Raw genomic sequence first — 18,918 nt, 5'->3', positions numbered from 1 at the left:
GCGCGTGGGCGGGGCTGGCGGGGGCGGGGCGCGGGCAGAGACGGAGGGGCGGAGGCCGGGAGGAGGTGAGGGCTGGAGGGGTGGCAGAGGCGAGAGGTAGGGTTGCCTCCTGAGACGCGCTGGGAGCCCGTGGAGAGAGGGGCGCGACGACGCCGCGGAAGTGGGCACAGGGTTGAGGGCAGATGGAGGCGGGGGGGGGTGTCCGGGGACGGGAAGGAGAGGGGCTCGCGAAGCGGAGATGGGGGCGTAGGGAGGGGCGGTGCTGGGGGGTGCAGCTACCTGAGCAGGCTCAGCAGCTGCCGGCGGCTGCAGGGGGACCACGCCGGGCCCCCGCGGGCGGGCGCGGCGCCGTCGGAAGCCATCACGTGGCCGCTGGGCCCGCAGCCGCTGCCCGGCGCGCCGTCGTGCTCCAGGCCGAAGCTGCGGAGGCGGCGGCGCTGAGGCCGGCGGTGGCCAGGGTCCCCCCACCCCCGCAGGGCTCGCCCCGGCCCCGCCACCAGCTAACCCGGCGGTGGGCCGCATCGCGCCGGCGCCCAGCGGCCCGGTGGCTCCCGCCTCTTTTGGCTAATACGTATGAAAAGGCTTGAAACATGTGCAGGCCAAAGTCATGCACGGTGTTCTGAGCGTGGGAGGCCATGGCTCGAGGGCCTTTGGGGCCCTGCTGCTGACGGCTGTCTTGACCTGGGGGTGGCGCGGTGTGTAAAAGCACCGACTGAATGTGTACTGGTGAAGTGGAAAGAAACCCTCCACTCCGGGTGAATAATACATAGGAGCACAGATTTGCCCGCAGAATGTATAGCAGTCATATCAGGAAAAGTCTGGAAACAACCTAAATATCTAACAAGAGGGGATGAATTAAGTAAATTATGGTGCTTACAAAAAAACCAGTATGTGTTGTAAGAGAATGTTTGGGAGCTATTGTTACATAAAAAAGCAGTTAACCAATATATAGCATAATCCCAAATTTACAAATAAAATATTCTGTGTGTGTCTGTGTGTGTGTGTGTGTGTGTGTGTGTGTGTGTGTGTGTGTGTAAAGAAAAGATGGATGTTTTCTCTACGTGGTGGGATTTGGCATAATTTTTGCAGCCTGCTTTTTCTTTACCTGAATTTCCTACAAAATTTACTTTTTAACTCCTAAGTTTGTTTTGCTTGTATTTTGAAAAAAAAAATTTTTTTTTTCTTTTAATCCTTCGGTAATGAAGAAAGATCAGATTTCCCAGCCCTGGCCCCTGTCCACCCTCCCTAGTCTGTTGGGGTCAAGAGTACATGCCCCCCTCCAGCCGGCTCTTCTAGGGGCCACTGCCAGCCGTGACCTCCCCTCCTGGGGGCCCAGGTCACGCCCTTGTCCGGAGCTTGGGGACAGGGGTTGGGGCCTCTTGCCTGTGCCCAATCTCATGGGCGATGGTGACCCCCAGATCGAAGCCGGTATCCTCAGTGATAAGGCAGCTCCAGGAGGAGGAGCAGACACCGCCCAGCTGGGTGACCCCGCGAACCTGCCGGTTACCGTCAGGCAGTTCCAGGTCAAACCTCAGGAAGAGAGAACAGACAGCGGGGCAACGCTGAGGTGCCTGCCCGCCGCCGGGCTACCTTTGCAGAGACTGGGCGCAGCTCCCCGGCGGGCTGGCGCGGCAGTGGGGAGCTCGGCTACCTGGTGACGTAGAGGACCAGGTCAGCGTGGCCGGGATCCGTGTCACCCTCAGGGTTGACCGTCCTGCTCCACTCACAGACGCTCAGCAGTGATGCGGTGATGTTGGCTGTGATATTCGGAGCAGCCTGAGGGACCGGTAGAACGGAGCGCACTTTTAGGGGATCCACCCAAGCAGGGCGCGGACCACTGCTGCCATCGCAGTCCTCGTAACAACCCTGTTACTGTCCCACGTTACAGATGAGGAGACTGAGGCTCAGCAGTGCCGCGTGCCAGGGCAGAGCTGGAATTCAGGTCCAGGCCCGGCTGGCGGGAAGCCCTGCCATCATCCGCCCCGCCCCACAGCTCTGTGCGCATGCGCAGGCAGAAACCGCTTTCCCGGGGACCCGGCGTCCGGCTCAGCGCCTACCTCAGGCTGCGTCAGGATGACCATCTTCACCAGGTGCACTCGCAACTGAGCTCCCAGGGATGGGTCCCTAAGCAGCTCTGACCCCTGTGGAAGGGCAGGCGGGAGCGGTGATACACGTGCGTGGGCGCTGCTGACTTCCAGGGGCCCGGGGCGGGGGGGTTGCCTGGAGAGGATGCTTCATTAGTAGGGAGGGCACCCGAAATGCTAGTCCCTGGGCCTGGGAGCCAGCCATGGAGATAGTCAGAAGGAAGGTCAGCCAACACAGAGAAACCCCAAAACAATGGGATGCGAGTAACTGCCATTAGTCTAGAACGTTCCTTTCAAACACTGCTTCTCTCGGACTGGATTTACCTTGTCCTTTCTCATCTCTGTCCACCTGCCTGAAACACCTCTCTCACCTCTGCTCGTTTACCCTGCTCATCTCCACAAGGCAGCCCGAGGGCCTCCTCCCCCTCCGTGAGCCCTTTCCTGGGCACCCCAATGAGAAGGCTCCCCCCAGCAGGCTCCCTGCTCTCCCAGCGCGTCTGCCAAGATGCTGATTGTGGTCGACTTGCACTGCGGTTGCTTTGCACCAGCCTGTCCTCTAAATGAGACACGGCACCCAGGAGAGAGGACGTGGCGCCACCGGCCTCAGCTGACCTGAGTCTGAACCCAGGCTCTGCCCCTTCCTACCTGTATGCTCAGGATCCTGTTTACTAACCTCAGGGCCCCAGTTTCCTCATCCATGAAATGGAGAGAAAGGCTTCCATGGTTGTTGGCTGACTTAGGAACAGTGCAGCTGGCGTGAGGTGGGCGCCCAGTCACGCCACTGGCCATTACCGCGGCTGGCACCATCTGGGCAGAAGCCAGTCTGCAATCTACCACCTGACCATCCTCGGCCCTCAGGAAACATGCTGAATGACCACAGGGGGTGTGGTTCGATTACCAAATTTCAGCCTATTTGAGGTGGGGGGACCCCCACAGCTTGGAAACAGTAGCTTTCAAGTGACCTAGAGGGAATATTTTCCACCTCTGGAGTCAGCAGGTGGAAACCCAAGCAGCCTTGTCCTGGACTTGAGCCAGCTTTTCCAGGGGTCAGGGCTGCATGGGTGTGGCCTCTGGGACCCAGACACCCTCCAGGGTGCGAGGCCCAGAGAACACATGGCAAAGGAGAGGTGTCGGGGGGCCTGGGGCTCTGAGATTGGGGGATCTTTTCCTTCCGTCCAGAACAGCTGGGTATTCCTGAGGCCGGGGACGAGATGGTACTAAGGACCCCACGTTCTAGGATGGCTGCTTGCCCTCTGGGGCCAACTTACCGGGGGGGCAATGCCGGCCCTGCCGTTGCCGGCGGTGGTATTAATCTCCTGACGTTATGGAAACTCACCTGGCCGCCTAGGACACGTGTGTTTGTGTGTGTTTCACATGTGAATGCGCCCGTGGTTGGGCACAGCCCGTCAGACTGAATGTGTCATCAGGTGTTGCAGTCATCTGTTTCTGTGCTGCCTCTTTTTCTCCGAGGTAATGGTTGGTGGGAGCTGTGCTTCCTGCCCTACCATTACCCCTAGAAGCCAAGCGAAGGGCAGGTCTGCGGACATGGGGGTACGCACAAGAAGGCCGCTGGGAGAGCCTGGTGTGGGGCGGCCAGGCTGGCTGCTGGGGCAGTACTGGCCGACATGCCCACGGTTCAAAGGAACGTTGGGGAGGAGGCCAGGGTTGAGGGTCCCCGGGCGAAGGTACCCAAGTAGCAAGAGGCTGGGGGCTGCACTCCCCAGTGGCGTAAGGGAGAAAGAACAGATCACGCCTCTCCCCACCCCAGGGCCCTGAGCCCCACGTGTGACCCCAGCCTCACGTTCATACTGAGCTCAGCCCCCCAGACGAGACAGGTCACTGACGCTCTGCACGAGCCCCGGGTGCAGGGCGCTGCGTCCAGAGGCTCCCGAGGACGGGCCTGGTTGTGGATAGCCACCGCCCCACCGGACTCCGGAGCCTCGCCTGGGTCAGCGCCGCCCACAGGGCCCGCTGCCCACGTGAGCACTCACCATGTTGAGGTTGGTGAGCACGTAGCGCTCCGTGTCCTCCCGGTGAGCCTCGTGGACGTCGGGGCCCACGGCCACCAGCAGCTCCAGGTGCAGGAGGCTCCTGGCAGCCCGTCTCCGCAGGCGAGGGGCGGGAGGATGGCCTGGCGGGGCGGGGGGCAGGGCCGAGAGCCAGGGTCCTAGAGAGCAGATGAGATGTGGCTTTGACCTCGCAGCCCCCGCGGCCACGCCCCTCCATCACCTTGCGCTCCTGGGCTTGGAGATGCGGGGCTTACTGTGGGGATGAGGGAGCGGATGGGCCCGACCTCGCTTTGGAACGTGGGGAGCCAGAGAGGGCCTTGTCTCCCAGCACGGGGAGACTGAGGGAGTGGTTCCTCCGTTTTGTTTTTTAACCACTAATTGGCCAAGCATTTGGTTTATTTATTTGTTTATATATTCATTGAGGCGTAGCTGATTTACAATGTTGTATTAGTTTCAGGTGTACAGCAAAGTGATTCAGCTATACGTATACATATACGTCTGTTCTTTTTCAGATTCTTTTCCCTTATAGGTTATTACAAAATCTTTTTTTTCTTTTTTCCACCACGCTGCACAGCTTGCAGGATTCTAGTTCCCCGCCCGGAGGTTGAACCCGCACTCCGTGCATTGGGAGCTCGGAGTCTTAACCACTGCACTGCCAGGGAAGTCCAAGGTTATTACAAAACCTTGAGTATATGGGGCTTCCCTGGTGGCGCGGTGGTTGAGAGTCCGCCTGCCGATGCAGGGGACGCGGGATCGTGTCCCTGTCTGGGAAGATCCCACGTGTCGCGGAGCGGCTGGGCCCGTGAGCCATGGCCGCTGAGCCTGCGCCTCCGGAGCCTGTGCTCCGCAGCGGGAGAGGCCGCAACAGTGAGAGGCCCACATACCGCAAAAAAAAAAAAAAAAAAAAAAAACCTTGAGTAGAGTTTCCCGTGCTGTACAGTAGGACCTCATTGGTTATCTATTTTATATTCAGTAGGGTGTATCTGCTAATCCCAAACTCCTAATTTATCTTTCCCCCCTCCCCCTTTGGTAACCATAAGCTAGTTTTCTATGTTGAGTGAGCAGTTCTGCCCTGGCCCTCCTGGAGCTGGCCTCTCAGCACCCATGGTTTCACGCCCTTAGACACCCACCAACTCATTTGGGACATCTTGGTCCTCCCAGCTCCTCGGGAGGAAACACTCTCAGAGGGTGAGAGGTCCCGAGCTCTCGCATGTCACTCACGTTGTGACCGTTAGAACTGACAGCTCGGCCAGCTTACAGGAGAGAGGCGGCCGGGTCTTGGGAGGATGGCCATCTCAGGTGGAGATGTTTCATTCCACCCCTCAGGCTCCATCCCATTGCTACCTGGGCATTCGGGACAGCGCGAGGCCAGGAGACAGCTACCGTGTGGCTTTTATGTCCTTCTGGTCACCCCAAAGCCCCACGCTGGGCACACGATGGAGTAGGGGCCACCCCAAGACGGCAAGCAAAGCCCAGGACCACGGCCCGCTGGCAGCGGGCGCAACCCGGGGAAGGCATGAGCGGGCGTGGTAGCAGCAGAGCCGCCCCGACCTTGCCCATGGCCTGGAGCCCTCCTGGAGGCCTGCGGCAGCCACTTCCCACCCTTGGGCCTCTGGGTTCCCATCTGCAGCATGGGAACTCTCAGGAACCGCTGGCCTCGGCCCGCCCGAGGCTCCAAGGTGCACGTCTGTGAACACGCTTTGTAAACTGTGAATGGCTGTTCAGAGGCGGGAGGTCTACCTGTCCACCAAGCAGATGTCCTGGGGCCACGGCTGGTGGCCACATGTCCTCCTGGCCCGCCCCGTGAGCTGGGCACTCCCCCGCCGCGTGCTAACGAAGGCGGCTGGTGGAGCTGGGCCCTCCCGCAGAGCTGTCCTTGACGCAGCTCCGCCCTCCCTCTCCCAGGAGCTGTACCTGGAACTGTAGCACCAGTTCCCGGTGCCGCCTCCTCAACGGCTGGATATAGAACCTGTCTGCACCCACCAGGATGTCGCCCTCCTGGAGGAGAGAGAGCCGCCTCGTGCAGACACAGCCCCCTCCCCCATGCCGGGCCATCACAGCACCAGGCATGGACTTGCCCCCTCCAAGGGCTCCTGCCCAAGTCCAAGGTCCGAGAGCCCACCTGTGTGGAACAGCGGTGGGGGGGGGGGGAGCCACGCCCTCTGGGGGCTGCACTCACTGCCTACCACGTGCTGCCGGGCCCCAGCCACGCTTCCAGTTCCCATCACGCACGAGGCCTCCAGGCCTCCAGTCTGCAGGGCCTGGGAGAGATCCCGGCGGGGCCCCACGTGTGCAAGAAAGGAGGGGGTCTTGAGGGACTAGCTAGGCCTGTGCTAATGAACAGCACTGCCTGTCACCAGATGGGCCCTGAGTGGCACCTGTTCCAACTCAGGCTGGGCCTCCTGACCCCGGAATGGGGCGGGGAGGGGAGTGGTTATGATATAAACGGCTCTGGCTCATTCAGGGACGCATGCATCGTGACAACGCGTGACAATCCTCAAAGATACCCAAGAGGCTAGCACTGCTGCCTTCACCATTTCCTTCTTCCTTAATCTTTCTTTTTTCTCTTGGCCTCGCAGCTTGTGGGATCTTAGTTCCGTGACTGGGGATCGAACCCGGGCCCCCGTAGTGAAAGTGCCAAGTCCTAACCACTGGACCACCTGGGAAGTCCCATCAGTGACGACACTGACGTCCAGGGAGTGCCTGGCCCAAGGTCGCCTGTGCTAAGGCGCAGAGCTGGAGTCTGAGCTCAGAGGTCTGACTGCAAAGCCACCCTCTTTCCGTCCCCTGTTCCCCGGGCTTGCACGCAGCTCTGCCGCCTGCTAGCTGGGTGGCCTTGGGAAACTCAGCTGGCTTTTCTGAGCCTCCGAGGAACAGGCCCCCGTGGCGTCAGAGTCTGGCTACGGTCTGAGTGGTGTTGCACTCACGTTTGGCTGTGCAGCGGGGGCTCGGAGGCACCTCTGCCCCACTGGGGTCCCCACGGCACAGCCTCCCCCTGCTGCCGGCCTGGGCGCCCACTCACCGCACAGCCCAGGCAGAAGGTGAGCCTGGACGCTGCGCCTGGGGGCAGCAGGGCGAGGCCTCCCGTCAGGCAGGGGTGGGGGGGCCCCCAGCAGCCGGAGGGAGGCAACGACCACACGCTCGCTGGTGAAGGAGGTGGCGAGGAGGCCCGGAAGAGCCGTCCCGGGGCTGCCAGGGAGCAGCGCGGGGCCCTGCAGGGCAGCCCCCCGCGCCCGTCCTCGGCCTTATGCTGGGGCTCACGGACGCAGGTAAGCGGGGCCACGTCACATCGGGGCGCTGCGGGAGGTAGGAGGCCCCTCACTCCCCCCTGCTCGGCCCTCCAGCACAGCTGCCCCTGCCCAGAGCGCGACCCCAGCCATCGCTCAGCGTGCCTCTGGCCCCGACCGCAGAGAGGGCAGGCACGAGGGGGACACCCCTAATTCCCCCCCGCTCTGACCACTAGCCTACCCTGCCTCTGGTCCCCACCTGCCTTTGGATCACCAACGGCCCTACTCGGAAAGGGGGCTGGCAGCATGGAGAAGTCCACAGACACGGCCCTCGAGCGACAGGAAAAGGCTCTGGCTGGAGCCTGACCCAGCGCCCTCCTTGTGTCTCACAGAAAAGATAAATGTTTACATCCTGGCAGTCAGTCAGCCCAAAGGGAGGCCCAGGGGTGGAAGAGACCAGCTAATTAGTGCCCGTTCCCTTGGGATATTGAGCAGAATCCCAGGGTCACAACCCCAGCCGGGCCCAGGACACCCAGACCAGTTTTTATCGACTTGGCAGGAAGTAATGGAACTAATTAACGGGGTGACAGCAGCAGCTCTGACATCCTCTCAGCTGAGCCACTGAAAAGACGAGGTCCCTGACCCAAGGGTGAGATGCGCCCTGCAGGCTCTGAGAAACTCCCCTTGCAAGGAAGATGCCAGGACAAGTACCTTCGGAGGAGGCAGCGTCAGGGCCAAAGTAAGCGGTCACTTCCTCTGGCTCCAAAGCCTGAAGAAAGTGCTGTGAGAGAAAGGATAAGTGAGGCGAGACGAGGGGGAAGGAGGTGTGGGAGGAGGAGCTGGCGGGCGGGAGAAGGGGCCCAGGATGGAGGGGGGCAAGCCACTCACACCGGCCCGGCCGGGTCCGCCCCTCATCAGGTGGGTGGGCAGTACCGAGGCCAACTCCCTCTCCAGTGAGCCCACTTCAGCCCCTGAACCCCAAGTTCGGATTTCCTCCCACTTGGCCCAAGGGCTGTCGGGCAGCCCCTTCTCCCCCAGGGACCCGCCCTCAGCACCCAGCGGAGTCCAGATTCCCAGCTCTCGGGGCTCCCCCAGCACCGCAGCCCTCGGATCCACCCACCTGCCGGAAATCGGGGAGTCCCCAGCAGCCCAGGAGGAGGAGGGGTACAGAGATGAGAATTGCCCGCACACATCTCCCCTGGACGCGAAGCTCACTCATCCTCCCAGGAAGGGAGAGCGCTGTGGTGACTGCAATCTGGCCAGGGTGGAATGAGACAGACCCGCTGGGCTGGATGATGAGGCTGTGTTTACTCGTGGGCGCTTCCTCCCAGGGCAGGGGCCGAGGGGCCGGGCGGCCTGCAGGCTCCTCCCGCCGTGGCCCGGCCTTGCGCTGGGCTGGGCCTTGGCTCAGAGCACAGCCACCGGTCCTGTGCCTGGGAGCACAGAGCCGGGGTGGGATTCATCTCTCATCTGTGTGACTGTGGCTCCCGGCTGGCTGAGGCACCATCACACCTGCTTCCTACAGACAGCCTGCTTTCCATGACCTGTCCCCTCTCCTGTCCTCATTCCCTCCTTCTCAGCTATTGCCTGCTCTGTGCCTGCACCCGATGGCCGCCCACAGAACCAGGACGGTGGCACCAGCCCTCTGCCTGCCTCCCCAGCCGTCCCCACGGTGCTCACAGACCTTTAGCCACCCCCACCCCCACCCCAGCCTGCTTTCCGTTCCTCAAATACGCCAGTGCTTTGCTGCTCTAGTTTCAGCTCAAATGTCACCTCCCTCGTGGCACCATCTAAGTGGCCCACCAGGGAGAGATGTCACATTTAGAAAATAAAAATCAGGACAGCAGTGAAACTTGAATTTCAGGTAAACAATGGATTTTTTTTTTTTTTGGTGTTAAGTATGCCCCCCAAATTGCAGCTACTATATGGGACGTTTTTATACTAAAAATTATTCTTTATCTGAAATTCCTATTTCTCTGGGCGTCCTGCATTTTGTTGGGTAGCCTTACTCCTCCTCAAGTCCGTATCACGGTATCTCACTTCGTCATCTTTTTTTTTTTGCCTTACGCGGGCCTCTCACTGTTGTGGCCTCTCCCTTCGCGGAGCACAGGCTCCGGACGCGCAGGCTCAGCGGCCATGGCTCACGGGCCCAGCCGCTCCGCGGCATGTGGGATCTTCCCGGACCGGGGCACGAACCCGTGTCCCCTGCATCGGGAGGCGGACTCTCAACCACTGCGCCACCAGGGAAGCCCTCACTTTGTCATCTTCATTGCAGTTACTACTATCCAAAATTGTTGATTTATCATTTGTATTTCCCTGAAGGCCCCCACGCACGTACAGAGCCTGGGATGGAAGCTTTGGGGAAGTGGAGGCCTCACCTGTGTCGCTGATCCAGGTATTGCCAGAGCCAAGGCATGGTGTGCAAGTGACTTGTTATCATTGTTGTCACACAAAATAATACAGTACGACACTTGTTACAATGCTTATTTTTGTTATCGGATGCTGCTGAACTACGGCCCTGGGAAAGCAGGCTTTGCGACCTGGGGTGCTCCCTCCCGTCCCTGGGCCTCAGATCCCCCCCGCTCCCCGCGTAGGGAAGATGGGCCGCGCTCGGACCCCGGGGCGGGAGACAGCTGCCTGGGGTCCCTGTGCGTCCCCTCTGCACCCCCCGCTCCCAGGCCCGGCCGTCCAGCGCCCCCTGGCGGCCGCCTGCCCCGTCCTCCGCCGGCCGGGCGTCGGTGTTACACCGACGGCGGCCCCCCCAGTTCCCTTCCGGCGCTGACGTTTCTCGGCCCCAGGCCGGCCTTCGGGGAAATCCCGGGCTTACCTCAACCGGATCCTGGGCCGCTGACCGCGGACGCCGCTCGCCGGGGTGGCAGCCCTTTTCCTTGGGGGCCAAAGAACCCCACCCTGTTCCCGGCCGCGCGGAACCAGAGGCGAAGGCCCGGTTTCCAGCCGGTCGGGGAGAGAAGGGCACTTCCTGAGATCGGCGCTCACGTGCGGAGACCCGCTCTGGGCGGCTTCCGGGGTCGCGCGCGGTGCTGTCCCCGCGGCCGGCGAATTGTGGTCCGGCGGGACCTGTGCTCGGCGGGCAGAGCTCCGCTCCGGGGCCGCGGCACTGCCGTGGATGGGCGCGGGGGCCGGGACGGTGCCGGGATGGCGAAGGCGAGGGTGCTGGCCCCCGAGCGCGCCCCGGGCGACCCCGCGCCTGAGCCCGGGCTAGTCAAGAAGCCGAATCGGAAGAAAAACAGGAAGAAAAGATTTTGGAAGAACAAAGCCCGAGAAGCAGGCAGAAAGCCGCGAAACGGCCCCGGCGTGGTCGTGGTGCGACCTCCAAAGGCACCGGAGGACTTTTCCCAGAACTGGAAGGCGCTGCAGGAGGAGGTAAGGCCGCGGGGGCCCCGCGGATGGAAAAACGGAGAAGGGCATGTGGGGCCCAAGGGAGCGCAGATTGGCGTGAACTCTGTGGACAGAGCGGTTCACAGAGAGGTGGTCTGTTGAGGGCGGCAGCGAGCTCGCAGGCCAGTGAATAGCAGGGACTTGATGTAAAGGATTCTGGCAACATCCTGGACCTTTAATAGGTGAGAGTTGACAACAACTGCCGCCGGCTACTGAGCTCTTAAAATGTGCAGACGCTGCCGGCTGAGTTACATGTGTTATTATTTAACCAACCCTGAGATAGAGTCCTTAATCATTTCCATTTTACAGACGAGGAAATGGGCCGGAAAGGTTACGTAAGGTGTCCAGGTTTGCAGCCGGTTCAGCAGAAGCAGGAGTCAGACGCCCAAGTCCCTGCTCGTAATGCCGTGTTGTACCTTCTGCCTTTCTCGGAATCAGTGGCCCAAACTTACTTACAGATTACAGGTTACTGTCTCCTAAATGCTGTTTGCTGTGCTTCACTCATAATTTCTCTCCAGTTCCGTTGGAGTTGGCTGCTGTTGTTATCGCTGTTTTCTAGATGAGGAAGAGAATTTAAGGAACTTGACCCAAGGTTGCACAGCTAGCTAGCAGATGGCAGACTGGGGTGCAGATTCACACCGTGGGGCGTGAGTTTGTGCTCTTTGCTACTGCTGACCTTCAAAGTCTCTTCTTAGTTCCTGAAATCTGTTACTGAGGAAGCCTCAGAGTGAAAGCGAGAACATAAGAGCTTCTGAGCTTAACACAGCCGGGCATCTTAGGGCAGAGTCCAAAGCATTCTCCTGTCTTGACACAGAGGCCGATGAAATTTTTCCTCCGGCAACTCCCGGGTTCTCTGACTTCTTGAGCTATAACTTTTATCTCTTTGTCTCAAGAAAGTAAAGCAAAACTAAGCAAGCAGAGGGATATTTATTATGGAAAAAACCTTGCGTTTTCTCCACTTTATCCAAGAAAGTACATTCTTCTGTTCTTTAAACATTATGGGAACAGGTAAGTAGAAACCCGCCTGATCACTTAGCTGGTTGCCACGTAGCAGGGTCTTAACCGTGTTGAGAATGGCCACACCCGGGACTTGCACACAAGAGGAGGCTGGGCTGGGAGACCTCAGCCCTCCATGTAGGAGAGCAGGGGTGCGGCTGCCAGCCCTTTTTCAGCCACTTTTCGTTGGACACACCCCTCTCTTCCTGAGACCCTCACAGCAGTAGCAAACCAAGAAATCTGATCAAGGAAGTGGCTGCCATGCACCAGCTTGTTGGCCTGAGCTGTGAAGCAATTAAGTGTAAATGTGGAAACAGGTTGCCTTTACACATACACACACATAAGCCGCCTTAATCCTTTGTGCATGTTTTCCAAATTAAAACGTGTTGCGTATTTTATCTTGGATTCCATTAGTTGCTGAAACAAAAATCACAGGCCCAGGAAGAGGCTCTCGTTCTCACTCAGACGGATTCCAAAAAGCAGCCCCAAAGTGTCCAACAAAACAGGAAAGTGATCTCAGATAAAGCAAAGAGAGATGAGATGGGGACAGAAAACACAGACCCCAAGGCCACAGGGGGCTCTGTGCCCTCAGGATATCTGATGAACAGGAAGATCCGGGCACAGCGCAATGAGAAAGCATCAAAGAAAAGGACCAATGATGACATTTCCCCAAAACAAGGAGAAGTCAAACATAAGAAGTGGAAAGCTAAGGAGGTGACCGCCACCTTGCCTCCGGCCCCGCCCACCGAGTAAGTACCCGCAGGCTGGCGCGGCTGTGATGACCGGCTTGGCCTAGTGAGCCTCCTGGCCGAGAGCCAGGTCACAGCAACTTAGGCCTGTCTCCAGGAGGCCGAGGCTGCTGGCCCCTCGGTCACCTTACCCTGGTGCTTTGGGTTTCTTTGTTGACTATTTGTCTCCCCTGGAATGTGGGCACGAGGGAGACAGCCTGTTGCATAGCTGCTGTGTCTCTGGCGCCTAGATCAGGGCTTGGCACGTGGGAGGCCCCAAGGAAGGGTTTGTGGAATGAATGAACGCCAAAGCTGCCTGGACCGAGTGTGAAACTGATTCCCACGTCTTGCTAGCTGGGTGGTGTGGGGCAAGTTCCTGACGTGCCTGGAGCCTCAGCGTGCGCCCCCTGGTGGTCTGTGAGCTGCAGCGTGCTCACCCAGCGCCTGGTGGTTTCTCATCGAGCCCTGTGGTGTCACCCACCCGGGGAGGACCAGAAGTCAGTGGCTGCCTCTGAGTGGCTCAGCCAGGAGTGGCGTGTTTGTAAGTCAGTCTGGCTGTGTGTTGCCTGGGGTTGAGGACACCATCGCTGAAGGTTTTGGGAAAGAGCAGTTTGAGTGCCTGCCGCGAGTCACTGCCCCAGGCACGCTCTCTGGAAACAGCAGTCACAACAGGTTCCTCTGTCTCGAGGGGGACAGACGATGCACTGAGATTATTTCAGTAATTCCTTCAGTGTGGTTGGGATACATCCAATGAGGGAGAAGCCTGTGGGGGCAGATGGCCAGAGGGGCGCGTCCAGTCAGTGAGCTCAGGAGGCTGTCCTTAAAGAAACGGCGTGGACGCTGAGCCCGAAAGACACAGTCACGAGCCACCGCTCTCCATCCCTGCCCGGCTGCAGTCCATGTCTGCAGGGCTCGGCCCGGGGACGCGGTGGGGGGGCTCCGGGTCTGTGTTCTGCACTCATCTTGTTTCTCCGAGGTTCTTAAACGCTTCATAACTGAACCATTAGTTTTGTAATTGAGAAGAAAATGTTAGCAGCCAGTACACCTGACTGGGGGTGGGGGGCGTATTTGTGTTTTATATTTTTTTTCTGATGCTCTGTAGTTCCCAAGTTTCAGCTAATGAGTGTATTTTTTTTTTAATTTATTTTTTGGCTGCGCCCGGTTTGGGTTGTAGCACGTGAGATCTTTCGTTGCAGCATGTGGACTCTTAGTTGCAGCATGCATGCGGGATCTAGTTCCCCGACCAGGGATCGAACCCAGGGCCCCTGCATTGGGAGTGCAAAGTCTTACCCACTGGACCCCAGGGAAGTCCCTAATGAGTAATTAAAAAGGAAAGTGTCAAGATGCTCACAGTAGCTGTTGCGGTGGGCCGGTGGCCGGACTGCCCTAAGAGCAACCCCGCTCGCATGCCCGCGCTCAGCCTGTTCTCCCCTCTGCCGTTTAGAGAAGACATCTGGTTTGACGACGTTGACCCAGCGGACATCGAAGCCGCCATCGGCCCGGAGGCAGCCAGGATAGCAAGGAAGCGTCTGGGTCAGAGCGAGAGCGGCAGCACGCTGGTGAAGGAGCGGGCCTTCGGCGGGTACGCGGGGCGGGGCCGCGGGGCGCGCTCCGCCCCCGGGGGGCGGGGCGGGGGCGGGGCCTTCAGGAAGGGCCCGCTTCCCTCCCTGGCCTCCCGAGGAGTTGGGCAGGTGCCTCTCGGCGTCCGGCTGAGACCGTGGTGCCAGTTCCTGGGTCCCGCGAGTGGGTAAACTGGAGCCTTGGTTCCCCTCCAGCCTGACTAAAGCCTTAGCCGTGGACTGTGAGATGGTGGGCGTGGGCCCCAAGGGGGAAGAGAGCATCGTGGCCCGCGTGTCCCTGGTGAACCAGTACGGGAAGTGTGTTTATGACAAGTACGTGAAGCCAAGCCAGCCGGTGACTGACTACAGGCCGGCGGTGAGCGGAGTCCGGCCCGACGACCTGGCGCAGGGTGGGTCGCCTCAGCGCGGGCGCTCGGGCGGGGGCGGCTGCCGCGCCTTCCGTGTCTCCCTGCGGCCCAGAGCCCGGCGGCCGGCCTTCCTCACCCCCCTCCCCCCGCCCCGGACGGGTGGGCTCAGCGGCTCTCGCGCCCCTTGCGTCCGCCTCGCTGCCTGTCGGCCACCCGACCTGAAGACCAGGACAGTGTTCCTGGACGGAGAGAGGCCGCTGTGGGGTGGGGAGGGGGTGGGGAGCCGGGACAGGCTGGAGGGGCTCGCAGGCCTACACGAGGCTTCGGCAGCCGTGGGGAGGCCGTGAGCAGCGAGGGGCGTGGTCTGGCACAGGTTCCCTCAGGGGGAGCCTCGGTGCTGGGCGCAGGCTGGGGCGGGGCGCGGGGGTGGAGGAGAGAGCCTGTCCTCTGTGCCCTTGGTCAGGGGGGCGTCTGTACAGGGCAGCGAGCCGTGACCCAGCTCGGGACGCGGCCTGGACACTGAGCCCGTGGGGTTTGCCGACGGGCAGGCTGTCGGGGGAGGGCAGAGAGGCACCCGGGGGGGCCCAGATTGGGGGCCTGGGGAGGTGCTGGGAGCAGGGGCTTGAGGCGGCGGCTCTGCCGTCCTCTGGCTGCGTGCTCTCTGCTCTCCGCACCTCTCAGGTTCCCTGGAGCACAGCCCCCGAGGTGGCCCGGCCGCTCGTCAGCCCCAGGGCCTGACCACATCTCCGTCCAGGCTCTGCGGGTCCTGCTCGGGTCGCGGGCGGGCAGAGGCACGGGGCCCAAGCGCGGTTGCTGCAGCCCTGCCCTTTGGGCGTGAGGGGCGGGGGCAGCCCCGAGGGGTCCGCTCTGAAAAAGCAAGCAGAGCTGCCTCCGGAGCCCAGGGTCTAGAGCCGGCCTTCTCACCGTCTGTGGCGAGGGCCACCCCCGCCTCGTTTTTGTCTCCAGCTGGAAAGACATCAGACACGTGCCCTGGTTTCTGGCTGTTAGATTCAGCTGTCAGAATCACTCTGGCAGGGGGCCGTGAGTGTGATCCCCGCACTTCTCCCCGGTCGGGGTGCTGGGGCGGCCCCTCGGCCTTGGCAACGCCCACCTGAGCAGAGTCACCCACCCGCCCGCCTGTCCTCGCGGGTCTAACCTGGGGGGCCTCTCGCTCAGCACGGTGGTGATGGGCATGTTACTGAAAACCGCTTCTTTGCTTTGTTTGTTTCCAGGAGAGGAATTTGAAGTCGTTCAGAAGGAGGTGGCAGACCTGCTGAAGGGCCGGATTCTAGTGGGACACGCGCTGCACAACGACCTGAAGGTGCCGGCCCCAGGCGCCTCTTACCTAACGCGGTGTCCAGGTGGTCGCGCTCTCTCCGTGACTTGGGTGATGCGCCCACCGTGCCAGCTTGGGGGAGCGGGTCCCTGCACCCGCTCGTAGGCAGAGCCGGGCGCTGTCTCTGCCGCCCTCACCCGCCCGATGGGCCACCTGTCCTCTCAGAGCCGAGCCCCTCCTGCCGGGGAGCGTCCCTGGCGCCCATTCCTTGGAGCCACCGGGCGGTCCCCGTGTCACAGGCCAGCACAGCGGGCGGCAGGCAGGCTCGGAGGGTCCCCTTCCCGTGCCCCAGAGGGTGGGGCCCAGCCTCTGCCCCTTAGGGTCTCTGCTGTGGGCAGAGCCGACCGCCCTGTTGGGACGAGAAGCCTGGGGCAGGCAGGGTGGGAGACGGTCCTTCCGGGCCTGCAGCTCTGCAGACGATGTTTGCTGCAAGCTTGGCAGCCTCCGATGTTTCAGGGACCCATAAAAGTTGGTCTTAAATGTCTCTTAAAAGTAAATTTTGCAGGAATTCCCGGCAGTGTAGCGTTTAGGACTTGGTGCTTTCACTGCCAGGGCCTGGGCTCAGTCCCCGGTCGGGAACTAAGATCCCACAAGCCACGCAGTGCAGCCGAAAAAGAAAAGAAAAAAAGTAAAGCTTGAACTGTTAAAAACCAGCAAGTCGTCTGCCCTCGGAGACGCGTTCTGTCATAAACGTTCTCACTTCAAGAGGCCCCGGTAGCTTGTGCGCCCTCCTAGCGCCCTCCCCGCCCCTTGTGACCCACGCAGACTCGCGTTTCAGCCGCTTGCTGGCTCGTTGGTGACCGAGTCTCCAGCTTCCCCGGTTTCAAGGCTGTTTTCATGCCCATGGTCCTTCCGTGACCCTTCCTGTGCTGATTTTCCCTCAGAAGTTCAGGCTCGCGTCAGTGCTGCTTTTACCTGTGTGTGCACGTGTGTTATGTGTTGGAGTTCGGTAGAAGGGGTCTACCGCTGCAGATGAACAGCAAAACGCCCATCCTATTTTCTCCTCCAGGCGCTGTTTCTTGGTCACCCGAAGAAGAAGATCCGGGACACTCAGAAGTACAAACCTTTCCAGAGCCGAGTGAAGGTACTTGGAACCGCGCGGCCCCGTACAGTGTAGTTCAGTTTCTCGGTTCACGTGATCGTCCGTTCTGGTCCTGAAGGCTGGCTCACTGATGAAAGGTGTCGGGTTTCGCTTGGTTTTTCCTTTTAACCTTTAAAAGTAAAAGGAACCTTAGGAGAAAAAGAGTTCTGCCAAGTGCCAGCTTTAAAGTTCGTGTGGCAGTTCCACTCTCTGATCTCTGTGATCAGAGCCCCGGCTGCGGGCAAGAAGCCGCCATCGTGTCCATTGCAGAGGCAGAGCTGCCCTTGAAATGAGCAGGGCGGCCTGAGGCCGGAAGGCAGAGACGGCAGAGTCCTTTCCCGGTCCTCCTCTATGGGCTGACCGGGTGTCACCAGCCCGCAGGGCGGCGGGCACTTCCGGTGGGAGGGACACTGAAGGTCGCTTGGGTCGGGGCTCAGCGGGCAACTCCCCTGCCCGGCAGGGCCTACAGAGGCCCCACCCGAGCGTGGCTGTGTGCTGCCGTCTCCCCTGGCAGAGTGGACGGCCGTCTCTGAAGCTGCTTGCGGAGAGAATCCTGGGGGTCCGCGTGCAGCAGGCGGAGCACTGCTCGGTGAGTGTGTCCCGGGATCGGGGGCCGTGCCTGCCTCGTGCGCGAGGTGCAGTGTCACCTGACGACAAACACGGCGGGCCTTGGGCGGCTTCTGTTGTAGGAGGTCCCTGGCCCGTGAGAGATGACGCGGCACAGCAGGCCTGCAAAGCGTCGGCTGAACTCTAAATGGTTACATTTAACTAGTACTTCACGCCAAAAGGCTGCTAGTGTAGTGTAGTCAGAGACAAAGGCCCCAGTCTGGCTTGCAGGCCCTCTAGGACTGTGCGCGAACCCACTGGCCCTCAGAGCCCAGCCGTTGGGCTCTTGTGCCCCAGCATCAAGCTCAGGGCCTGCCGTCCCCCCACCGCGTCTCCTTCCTAATTCTGTGGTGTCTGGAGCACCCACAAGGCAGCACGTTCATCCCTTCGCTTTGGGTCCCTCCCTCTCCCGTGAACTGGGGCGCGGCAGCACGGTGAGGGCCGTGGTGCTGGACCACTGCTCTCGTCAGTTTTCTCCTTCGCTCGTCCGTGTCTGACGCCAGGACTCGGGAACTGTGGGATGGGCTGGCATGTGTGTGGCCGTGCTTGTCACCCGGCGGGACAGTCACGGTCACGCTCCACGTCCCCCAGATTCAAGATGCGCAGGCAGCGATGAGGCTGTACGTCCTGGTGAAGAAGGAGTGGGAGAGCATCGCCCGAGACAGGCGGCCCCCGGCCTCCAGCGCCCCTGGCGCCGACGCCTAGCAGGAGCCCCGTCCTGTGCCACGCTCACGGGCAGCCGCCAAGTCACTGGACGGGTGGCGCCCCCCCCCCCCGCCGGAGCGGTGACCCCGTGGAAAGGTTTCAGAATCATGGCCGCAGGGCCCGTGGCACGCTTGCTGCCGAGCAGAGTGTCTCCGTCTGGTCGTGGCCTCTGAGACTCATCCCCGCACGTGGGACGGGAGGAGGGGCGGTCCTTGGGGATTCCCCGGGCCCCGGGACCAGAGGCGCCCGGTTGACCCCAGGTCTGCGGTACCTTCCTCTGAGGAGGCCCCTTTCCCTCGTGGCCTTGGCCAACGGAAAGGAAAGAGCTCCGCGGACTGGAGCCTGGACCGCGCGGCTGTGGGCACCCCGGCGGCAGCCTCGTCGAGCGGTTTTCAGCGCGGTTCCTTTCTCATCCCCTGCACACAAGTTTAAACTGCAGGTCGGGGCCCACAGCCGGCAAGGGGACCTCGGGCTGCCCAGCGCAGTGGCGACAGTTCTCCCCAGAGGCGGGCGCCTCCCCGACTGGGTGGACGTTCTGACCACGGGCGGTCCGCAGCACTCTCCCGCCGGCGGGGCGCGGGCGGCTTTCTGAGCACGGGGGCAGCCAGGTGCGGTGAGTGGGGCGGGCGACGCGCCAGGCTGTACTGAAGGCCACCCAAGAAGCCCGAACCCACAGGGGACGCTGTGTGACATAAATGCGGGTTTTTACTTGAGCTGGAGCTTGTGGAGGCTCAGTGTGTGAGGGGACTGCTGTGCCCCCTGCTGGTCCTGGGTGACACCTCTCCCTGCGCCCCACCCCTAAGGGGACACGCTGTGGCAC

At 61.1% G+C, this 18,918-nt stretch overlaps 2 protein-coding genes across 2 annotated transcripts in view; one reads left to right on the top strand and one right to left on the bottom strand.

Annotated features, from left to right (window-relative positions):
- ADAMTS13 (ADAM metallopeptidase with thrombospondin type 1 motif 13) overlaps positions 1–9,760 on the bottom strand; it is a 32,691-nt gene extending 22,931 nt beyond the window's left edge. The window contains 10 exon segments of the mRNA XM_067040346.1: positions 280–420; positions 1,384–1,530; positions 1,652–1,776; positions 2,058–2,141; positions 4,076–4,251; positions 8,032–8,101; positions 8,441–8,563; positions 8,566–8,691; positions 8,693–8,753; positions 9,699–9,760. Of these exon segments, the coding sequence (XP_066896447.1) occupies positions 280–420; positions 1,384–1,530; positions 1,652–1,776; positions 2,058–2,141; positions 4,076–4,251; positions 8,032–8,101; positions 8,441–8,563; positions 8,566–8,691; positions 8,693–8,753; positions 9,699–9,760 (1,115 nt within the window).
- Positions 9,761–9,919: 159 nt separating this feature from the next.
- REXO4 (REX4 homolog, 3'-5' exonuclease) lies at positions 9,920–18,811 on the top strand. The gene is given in 9 exon segments (XM_059073300.2): positions 9,920–10,073; positions 10,076–10,704; positions 12,130–12,464; positions 13,888–14,025; positions 14,219–14,412; positions 15,603–15,691; positions 16,716–16,790; positions 17,302–17,376; positions 17,985–18,811. Coding segments are annotated over 9 exon segments (1,803 nt in total). The 3' UTR covers positions 18,099–18,811.
- The last annotated feature ends 107 nt before the right edge of the window (positions 18,812–18,918 follow it).

Source organism: Kogia breviceps, chromosome 8, assembly GCF_026419965.1.
Source record: "Kogia breviceps isolate mKogBre1 chromosome 8, mKogBre1 haplotype 1, whole genome shotgun sequence".
Classification (NCBI taxonomy): Eukaryota; Metazoa; Chordata; class Mammalia; order Artiodactyla; family Physeteridae; genus Kogia; species Kogia breviceps.
Note: the sequence above shows the minus strand (reverse complement) of the source record. Positions and strands in the feature narration are given on the sequence as shown.